The 10,143-nt window shown below is 46.2% G+C and overlaps 2 protein-coding genes across 3 annotated transcripts in view; both read right to left on the reverse strand.

The window, feature by feature from the left end:
- Window positions 1-2,625, reverse strand: part of LOC106569655 (guanine nucleotide-binding protein G(olf) subunit alpha) — a 135,029-nt gene extending 132,404 nt beyond the window's left edge. For both annotated transcript variants that reach the window (XM_045694524.1, XM_045694525.1), the window contains exon 1: window positions 1,900-2,625. In XM_045694524.1, the coding sequence (XP_045550480.1) occupies window positions 1,900-2,458 (559 nt within the window). In that variant the 5' untranslated portion in view covers window positions 2,459-2,625. The remainder of the gene's footprint in view (window positions 1-1,899) is intronic.
- A 548-nt stretch (window positions 2,626-3,173) lies between these two features.
- Window positions 3,174-9,822, reverse strand: LOC106569654 (transmembrane protein 14C). The gene is made up of 4 exons (XM_014141216.2): window positions 9,579-9,822; window positions 9,331-9,432; window positions 9,113-9,200; window positions 3,174-5,725 (listed from the first exon to the last, which is right to left on the reverse strand). Exons 1-4 carry the CDS (start codon window positions 9,652-9,654, stop codon window positions 5,668-5,670), a joined length of 324 nt encoding a protein of 107 aa, XP_013996691.1. The 5' UTR covers window positions 9,655-9,822; the 3' UTR covers window positions 3,174-5,667.
- Window positions 9,823-10,143: the final 321 nt, after the last annotated feature.

The raw sequence follows: 10,143 nt of genomic DNA on the forward strand, positions 1-10,143 counted from the left end.
TTACAGTCCAACCCCCCCCATCTGAACAGTTACAGTCCAACCCCCCCCCATCTGAACAGTTACAGTCCAACCCCCCCATCTGAACAGTTACAGTCCAACCCCCCCCATCTGAACAGTTACAGTCCAACCCCCCCCATCTGAACAGTTACAGTCCAACCCCCCCCATCTGAACAGTTACAGTCCAACCCCCCCCCATCTGAACAGTTACAGTCCAACCCCCCCATCTGAACAGTTACAGTCCAACCCCCCCATCTGAACAGTTACAGTCCAACCCCCCCCATCTGAACAGTTACAGTCCAACCCCCCCATCTGAACAGTTACAGTCCAACCCCCCCCATCTGAACAGTTACAGTCCAACCCCCCCATCTGAACAGTTACAGTCCAACCCCCCCATCTGAACAGTTACAGTCCAACCCCCCCATCTGAACAGTTACAGTCCAACCCCCCCCATCTGAACAGTTACAGTCCAACCCCCCCCATCTGAACAGTTACAGTCCAACCCCCCCATCTGAACAGTTACAGTCCAACCCCCCCATCTGAACAGTTACAGTCCAACCCCCCATCTGAACAGTTACAGTCCAACCCCCCCATCTGAACAGTTACAGTCCAACCCCCCCCATCTGAACAGTTACAGTCCAACCCCCCCCATCTGAACAGTTACAGTCCAACCCCCCCCCATCTGAACAGTTACAGTCCAACCCCCCCCATCTGAACAGTTACAGTCCAACCCCCCCATCTGAACAGTTACAGTCCAACCCCCCCCATCTGAACAGTTACAGTCCAACCCCCCCATCTGAACAGTTACAGTCCAACCCCCCCATCTGAACAGTTACAGTCCAACCCCCCCATCTGAACAGTTCAGCCGTTTCAGAGAGAGAGAAAGAGGAATAAGGTGGACAACCAGTGATTTATAAGGACCTGATGAAGTCATCTTTCCCACATCACTGACACACTGGGTAATATTTAGGTGATGAAACCATCTTTCCCACATCACTGACACACTGGGTAATATTTAGGTGATGAAGCCATCTTTCCCACATCACTGACACACTGGGTAATATTTAGGTGATGAAGCCATCTTTCCCACATCACTGACACACTGGGTAATATTTAGGTGATGAAACCATCTTTCCCACATCACTGACACACTGGGTAATATTTAGGTGATGAAACCATCTTTCCCACATCACTGACACACTGGGTAATATTTAGGTGATGAAGCCATCTTTCCCACATCACTGACACACTGGGTAATATTTAGGTGATGAAACCATCTTTCCCACATCACTGACACACTGGGTAATATTTAGGTGATGAAGCCATCTTTCCCACATCACTGACACACTGGGTAATATTTAGGTGATGAAGCCATCTTTCCCACATCACTGACACTGACTGGGTGATATATATGGACATAGTAACAGGCACTATGTATAAAGGCCAAGGGTGGTGTGGATAGTAGGGAGTAGAGGAATTATTATTATTATTTAACCAGGTAGGCCAGTTGAGAACAAGTCCTTTATTTAACCAGGTAGTCTAGTTGAGAACAAGTTCTCATTTACAACTGCGACCTGGCCAAGATAAAGCAAAGCAGTGAGCAATAGGGTCTTAAGCCACCTGTATATCCTTATATTTTATAATCATTTAACACTTTATATTTGTTAAATGCATCGGTTTAGTGTGTGTGTGTGTGTGTGTGTGTGTGTGTGTGTGTGTGTGTGTGTGTGTGTGTGTGTGTGTGTGTGTGTGTGTGTGTGGGATACCATTTGACATGGATAATAGCGCGACATAAGCAATAGACAGCACTGGAATAGCCGACATGACCGCTGTGGGCATGTGAAAGGCTGCCGTTCATAACACAAGGGACAGATGGTTAATATAATAATGTTGCCATCCTACCCAGTAATAGCAGCCGATGAGTATGTTTGTATTCCCGTTTGAGCTCCTTTAACGCCCTGTCAATGTTCTTACTGATTTTCTTCGCCTCTCTCTCGGCCTCCTTCTCCTCCACCAGCAGTTTGTCCCAGTTTTTCTGGTTTTCAGTGCTGGTTGTTTTCTGTAGTAACTGTAAGCGTCGACTACGGTCCTTTCCCGTTCCCTTACCTCCTCCTCCTCCTCCTCCTCCCCCGTTCTGTATGAGCACTACATCGGTACCCGTGTTGTCGGTACCGCGGGGCTCCCCGGGTGGAAACTTGACTAGGTCCCCATGGCGTACTTGTCCGCTACCGTCTCGTAGCGACGAGGTCTCGACATATCCACCTGTGTCCTCTTGATGAGATCCCCCGGTTCGGTAAGGTACAGCTGGTTCCGGAGGCTGATCCGAGTCCGAGGTACCGTTCGATATAGACCCGCTCAGGTCCCCGAAGAGCCGGGGACGCAAACTGTAGCACAGCCCCATGTCGATGGTGTAGACAAGATTTTTTTTTTTCCCCTTTTTTTTGTAACTGTGGTATTTCATAAATTAAAATGTTTTAAAAATAAATTAAAGTTACACTGGAGTTCAACTATTGCGATTTGAATTCTAATTTGATCCAAAATCGTGAATGAATTATGCTCCGACATTTGCTATATGTCATTTAGTATTTTTTTTCACGTCAGCCTGCGCTCCGTACTTAGCGGATCACCTGATCCTTACCGGACACTGCGGGTCCACCTTACCGTAAGTAAACCAAAAGCAAATCCACGGAGAAAAATCATGCCATCCGTTGTGCAATTGCACAAAATCTTCAAGCCCCCTTTTTTAGAGGAAAGACACACTACGTCATATTTAGGCTAGGCCATTTCGAGAGTGCTGGACATTGATTTCTAATTCACACAAGAAGACAACACCAGTGTCTGTGATTGCCCGTAGTAGTCTTTTTTTGATCATGATTACGGCTAATCCTGAATGAATCGTGAATAATTATGATTGAGAAAGTTAGAGGGTCAAAGATCATATCCCCAAGACATGCCAACGTCTCACCATTACCATATAACGGGAGGTTATCATGTCTTGGGGGATATGATCTTTGACCCTCTTAACTTTTACACATCATTATTCACGATTCATTCATGATTATCCATAGTCATGGTAACATCCACATGAACGGAGAATATTTTATTCGTATTTACAATAGGCAGAACGTACCGCAGACTCAGCTGATTTGTGAAGTTGCTGAAGGCAAAACTGAAAATAGTCTCTGCACATTTCTTTAATTGTGGCTCAGCTTTCAGTCAGTCGACCTTAATCAGAGCCTACCGGTATAAAGTCACATTTTTTACATTTTAGTCATTTAACAGACACTCTTATCCAGAGCGACTTACAGTAGTGAATGCATATATTTCATTTCATTTTCTTCGTACTGGTCCCCGGTGGGAATCGAACCCACAACCCTGGTGTTGCAAACACCATGCTTTACCAACTGAGCCACACGCAATCAGGGGTAATGGCAGACACCCGTGATAATCTAAAGTTCCCACAAAGGGCCACTAGATTTCACATCATATAGAAATACCAATGCTAGATAGAACAGGACATATTATAGCTGCATTTCTACTAGAACAAAACGCGTGCACATAAAGAATGAAGTGTTAGTACGAAGGACCCATACTCTCTGAGAGGTGTTAGTACGAGCGACCCATACTCTCTGAGAGGTGTTAGTACGAAGGACCCATACTCTCAAAGAGGTGTTAGTACGAAGGACCCATACCCTCAGAGAAGTGTTAGTGCGAAGGACCCATACTCTCAGAGAGGTGTTAGTACAAAGGACCCATACTCTCAGAGAGGTGTTAGTGTGAAGGACCCATACTCTCAGAGAGGTGTTAGTACAAAGGACCCATACTCTCAGAGAGGTGTTAGTGTGAAGGACCCATACCCTCAGAGAAGTGTTAGTACGAAGGACCCATACTCTCAGAGAGGTGTTAGTACAAAGGACCCATACTCTCAGAGAGGTGTTAGTACAAAGGACCCATACTCTCAGAGAGGTGTTAGTACAAAGGACCCATACTCTCAGAGAGGTGTTAGTACAAAGGACCCATACTCTCAGAGAGGTGTTAGTACGAGCGACCCATACTCTCAGAGAGGTGTTAGTGCGAGCGACCCATACTCTCAGAGGTGTTAGTGCGAGCGACCCATACTCTCAGAGAGGTGTTAGTGCGAGCGACCCATACTCTCAGAGAGGTGTTAGTGCGAGCGACCCATACTCTCAGAGAGGTGTTAGTGCGAGCGACCCATACTCTCAGAGAGGTGTTAGTGCGAGCGACCCATACTCTCAGAGAGGTGTTAGTGCGAGCGACCCATACTCTCAGAGGTGTTAGTGCGAGCGACCCATACTCTCAGAGAGGTGTTAGTACGAGCGACCCATACTCTCAGAGTGGTGACAGTACGAGCGACCCATACTCTCAGAGAGGTGTTAGTGCGAGCGACCCATACTCTCAGAGAGGTGTTAGTGCGAGCGACCCATACTCTCAGAGAGGTGTTAGTGCGAGCGACCCATACTCTCAGAGAGGTGTTAGTGCGAGCGACCCATACTCTCAGAGAGGTGTTAGTACGAGCAACCCATACTCTATGAGAGGTGTTAGTACGAGCGACCCATACTCTCAGTGGTGTTAGTACGAGCGACCCATACTCTCAGAGTGGTGTTAGTACGAGCGACCCATACTCTCAGAGTGGTGACAGTACGAGCGACCCATACTCTCAGAGTGGTGACAGTACGAGCGACCCATACTCTCAGAGAGGTGTTAGTACGAGCGACCCATATTCTCAGAGTGGTGACAGTACGAGCGACCCATATTCTCAGAGAGGTGTTAGTTTGAGCGACCCATACTCTCAGAGAGAGATACAACAGCAAAGAAAGAAAAGGAAAACAAAATATAAATGCAACATGTAAAGTGTTGGTCAAAAGTAGTGCACTATGTAGGGAATAGGGTGCCATTTGAGACACATTCTACATACATACTCTTCTTAGTCGTATGGCTGAGCCCATTATAGTGTAGCTAGCATCGTTCCAGTCACAGCCTCTGTGTACTACACCATGTGATGGATCAACATGTAGCTAGCTAGCATCGTTCCAGTCAGTGTACTGTACAATAATTCAGCATGACCTTCATTACATGTTTGTTATTCTAGAGTGAGTTCTTTATTCAACAACAACTAGATTGAGTGAGTTGTTTACCAATATAAAATTATAATTTTATTTCTAACTCAGCCAATGAGTTCAACATATCCATACCTTATTTCTGGAAGATAACATTTGTCCGTATATCAAATATTTTTTGGGTGGGGTGGTACAGTCTGAACATTTGTTCAACATCTAAACATGATAAGAAGTCCTTATCAATGTTTTCCTAGCTGTCATGAGGACATCGCTCTGATTTAGATTTATTGTCATGTATGTGTTAAATGTTAAATCTTTTTTTTTGTGTGTCATCTTTATAAATTATTTACAACGCTATAACATTCACAGAAAGATAGTAAAGCCTTCTTCGGCCGTACATGTAAGCTTCAAATTAGACAAACGTAGCTAAATATCGATATTTTCATTCATTATATGCTTGTCTTGAAAGGTTTCAATTGTACATGTTTCTTTGCAATGATAATGATATAAATTCAGATATCAAATAACTGTGTATATAAACCACAAACATTGAATATAAAAAAAAACGGTGAAATTCCTATATTCTTCACATTTATGAATCATGTGGTCTCCTGAACATTTCCACTGCAGTCTTCCCCAGCATCAGTACACTAGAAAAAAAGAGGAACATTTATTACATCTACATTTTAGTCATTTAGCAGACGCTCTTATCCAGAGCAACTTACAGTAGTGAATACATACATTTCAATTCATTTCATTTTTCCCCCCCGTCTATGTTCTGGGATTAGTGGAAGAACAGTCAGCTCATTTACAAACATTGGAATGTCTGCCATGCTAGGGGTGTTACCATTCCCTCTACCTGTCTACCATGGTGGGGGTGTTACCATTCCCTCTACCTGTCTACCATGGTGGGGGTGTTACCATTCCCTCTACCTGTCTACCATGGTGGGGGTGTTACCATTCCCTCTACCTGTCTACCATGGTGGGGGTGTTACCATTCCCTCTACCTGTCTGCCATGGTGGGGGTGTTACCATTCCCTCTACCTGTCTGCCATGGTGGCGGGTGTTACCATTCCCTCTACCTGTCTGCCATGGTGGCGGGTGTTACCATTCCCTCTACCTGTCTGCCATGGTGGGGGTGTTACCATTCCCTCTACCTGTCTACCATGGTGGGGGTGTTACCATTCCCTCTACCTGTCTACCATGGTGGGGGTGTTACCATTCCCTCTACCTGTCTACCATGGTGGGGGTGTTACCATTCCCTCTACCTGTCTACCATGGTGGGGGTGTTACCATTCCCTCTACCTGTCTACCATGGTGGGGGTGTTACCATTCCCTCTACCTGTCTACCATGGTGGGGGTGTTACCATTCCCTCTACCTGTCTGCCATGGTGGCGGGTGTTACCATTCCCTCTACCTGTCTGCCATGGTGGCGGGTGTTACCATTCCCTCTACCTGTCTGCCATGGTGGGGGTGTTACCATTCCCTCTACCTGTCTACCATGGTGGGGGTGTTACCATTCCCTCTACCTGTCTGCCATGGTGGGGGTGTTACCATTCCCTCTACCTGTCTGCCATGGTGGGGGTGTTACCATTCCCTCTACCTGTCTGCCATGGTGGGGGTGTTACCATTCCCTCTACCTGTCTGCCATGGTGGGGGTGTTACCATTCCCTCTACCTGTCTACCATGGTGGGGGTGTTACCATTCCCTCTACCTGTCTACCATGGTGGGGGTGTTACCATTCCCTCTACCTGTCTACCATGGTGGGGGTGTTACCATTCCCTCTACCTGTCTACCATGGTGGGGGTGTTACCATTCCCTCTACCTGTCTACCATGGTGGGGGTGTTACCATTCCCTCTACCTGTCTACCATGGTGGGGGTGTTACCATTCCCTCTACCTGTCTGCCATGGTGGGGGTGTTACCATTCCCTCTACCTGTCTACCATGGTGGGGGTGTTACCATTCCCTCTACCTGTCTGCCATGGTGGGGGTGTTACCATTCCCTCTACCTGTCTGCCATGGTGGGGGTGTTACCATTCCCTCTACCTGTCTACCATGGTGGGGGTGTTACCATTCCCTCTACCTGTCTACCATGGTGGGGGTGTTACCATTCCCTCTACCTGTCTACCATGGTGGGGGTGTTACCATTCCCTCTACCTGTCTACCATGGTGGGGGTGTTACCATTCCCTCTACCTGTCTACCATGGTGGGGGTGTTACCATTCCCTCTACCTGTCTACCATGGTGGGGGTGTTACCATTCCCTCTACCTGTCTACCATGGTGGGGGTGTTACCATTCCCTCTACCTGTCTACCATGGTGGGGGTGTTACCATTCCCTCTACCTGTCTGCCATGGTGGGGGTGTTACCATTCCCTCTACCTGTCTGCCATGGTGGCGGGTGTTACCATTCCCTCTACCTGTCTGCCATGGTGGCGGGTGTTACCATTCCCTCTACCTGTCTGCCATGGTGGGGGTGTTACCATTCCCTCTACCTGTCTACCATGGTGGGGGTGTTACCATTCCCTCTACCTGTCTACCATGGTGGGGGTGTTACCATTCCCTCTACCTGTCTACCATGGTGGGGGTGTTACCATTCCCTCTACCTGTCTACCATGGTGGGGGTGTTACCATTCCCTCTACCTGTCTACCATGGTGGGGGTGTTAACATTCCCTCTACCTGTCTGCCATGGTGGCGGGTGTTACCATTCCCTCTACCTGTCTGCCATGGTGGCGGGTGTTACCATTCCCTCTACCTGTCTGCCATGGTGGCGGGTGTTACCATTCCCTCTACCTGTCTGCCATGGTGGGGGTGTTACCATTCCCTCTACCTGTCTACCATGGTGGGGGTGTTACCATTCCCTCTACCTGTCTACCATGGTGGGGGTGTTACCATTCCCTCTACCTGTCTACCATGGTGGGGGTGTTACCATTCCCTCTACCTGTCTACCATGGTGGGGGTGTTACCATTCCCTCTACCTGTCTACCATGGTGGGGGTGTTACCATTCCCTCTACCTGTCTACCATGGTGGGGGTGTTACCATTCCCTCTACCTGTCTACCATGGTGGGGGTGTTACCATTCCCTCTACCTGTCTACCATGGTGGGGGTGTTACCATTCCCTCTACCTGTCTACCATGGTGGGGGTGTTACCATTCCCTCTACCTGTCTACCATGGTGGGGGTGTCATAGCGTTCCATTCCACCAGGGGTGGCCAATCTATTTTATCCACAGAGGGCCAGTGTGAGTGCAGGTTTGTGTTCCAACCAAGCATTAACAGGCATAATTCAAAGCAAAACCAAAGTTATTGGGCCTAAACATCAGATTGTTAAAATGGATTTTCAGTCTGACCCAGAAGTCGCCCGAAAAAACGACACCAATATTCTCTACAGAATGTTTCAATACAATGATATGTGCAGGTTGTACAAGCTGTAGGTCCTTCTGATGACAGGAGGTGGAGATAAGGTATCCACATTAAAGTGTTGTTTACCTGACTTTTTGCGCTCGCAGGTAGGTAGGTTATGTTGCTTGTATTTTCAATCTCTTGATGAATTGCGTGTGATGAACAATATGTAAACAATAGCCGAATGTAACCAAACCAGTCCACCTAAGCACGTTTCCTCGCAATCAGCAAGAATTGTTTGCCTTTCGGTCTGTGGTTAGATTAGTCTCAGCCATATTGTGCAAGTGTTTGTCAATGCGAATTGCATCAGTATTGGAAATAAAAAACGGAAATAAAAACCGATAACCAGACCAGCATAGTGAAGGTTGGTTTGATAACATTTCCCTGTGGATATTTTGTATCAGATTACCTCCGACAGAGGGATAAAATCGTCAGGACAACAGGTCAAGTAAGTTGAAATGAAGTTTGTTCAACATTCTGATTTGTAATGGGACTGTTTGGGAATGCTGAGCCTACATGTGAGAGATGAGTGTGTAAGTATTTCCCTCTCAGACTCTAAAAAACAAAATGGGGTTTAGATTTTCCATGGTTTAAATAACAGAAGCTTTAATGAGACATGATGTCCAATCCACAGTACCTTACTATTGTCATCAGACCAGCTGGCATGAACTTCCAGGAATTTACAAACCTCATTCCCATGACAATGGCCAGTGTTCCTGATGTACCTATTTACACAGTGAGAAGAAATGTTTATACTGCAGTGTAGCTGTTTTGAACACTCACTAAACATCAACTAACCTACACGTAAGGACATGTCATGTTATTGATAACAAGCCAAAAGTTTGTCCCACTCACCTAGAGAAAGCCTGGCATCTTTAGGATTCTGAGACATCAGGAAGGCACCAACTCCAGCTAAAAACCCAAAGAAAAGTCCTGCAACCAGTGAAGTTACGCTTCCTGGTATGGGAACAAATCACACAGCATATTGATGAATAACTACTTCCATGCACAATTCTATCAATATTTCTTAATAACAGCTGACTTTCAAATAAATACTTGGTAAAGTCAACAAACATTTGGAGGAAGTGTGTAATCATCCATACCTGCTTTTACATAGCCCATGATTCCTCCTGCCGAGACTAATGCAGCGTAGCTATAACCTATCCAATCTTGAGACATTGTCACGTCTTGTCTAAAACTAATAAGGTTAAAGTATTGTCAAAACTCACGGTAAACTTTTATCTGAGACAATTCAACTACAACGTAACATTTCAGTGCCACAAGTCGAATTTCGCTGTCCCGGAAGTGTTATGGATTTCAAAATAAAAGTGCCAACACTTTGAGATTCTTCTTCTTCTCTGAAACGTTATGGCATACCACAACTATTGTTGTATTGCCGCCACCAACTGCTCCATTACGGAGAAGAGAGAGAAAAAAAAACATGAATCCACAGGTATTATTAAAAAAAAAACGTCATAAAACATCCCACTTCTTCAGTCATTCAACAACTCTCCAACTCCCCATTCTGGCTCAGGGGCCTGCGAGTGTAGGACCGCACCAGACACAACTCGGATGTTAAAGTCTTTTAATTCATGTCAACGTTCCTATACTTCATTTAGCCCCAATTGAGCAGTGCTCGTTTACCACCATTGCTATAAAAGTAACAAA

The sequence above is a fragment of the Salmo salar genome, chromosome ssa14 (genome assembly GCF_905237065.1).
Source record: "Salmo salar chromosome ssa14, Ssal_v3.1, whole genome shotgun sequence".
Classification (NCBI taxonomy): Eukaryota; Metazoa; Chordata; class Actinopteri; order Salmoniformes; family Salmonidae; genus Salmo; species Salmo salar.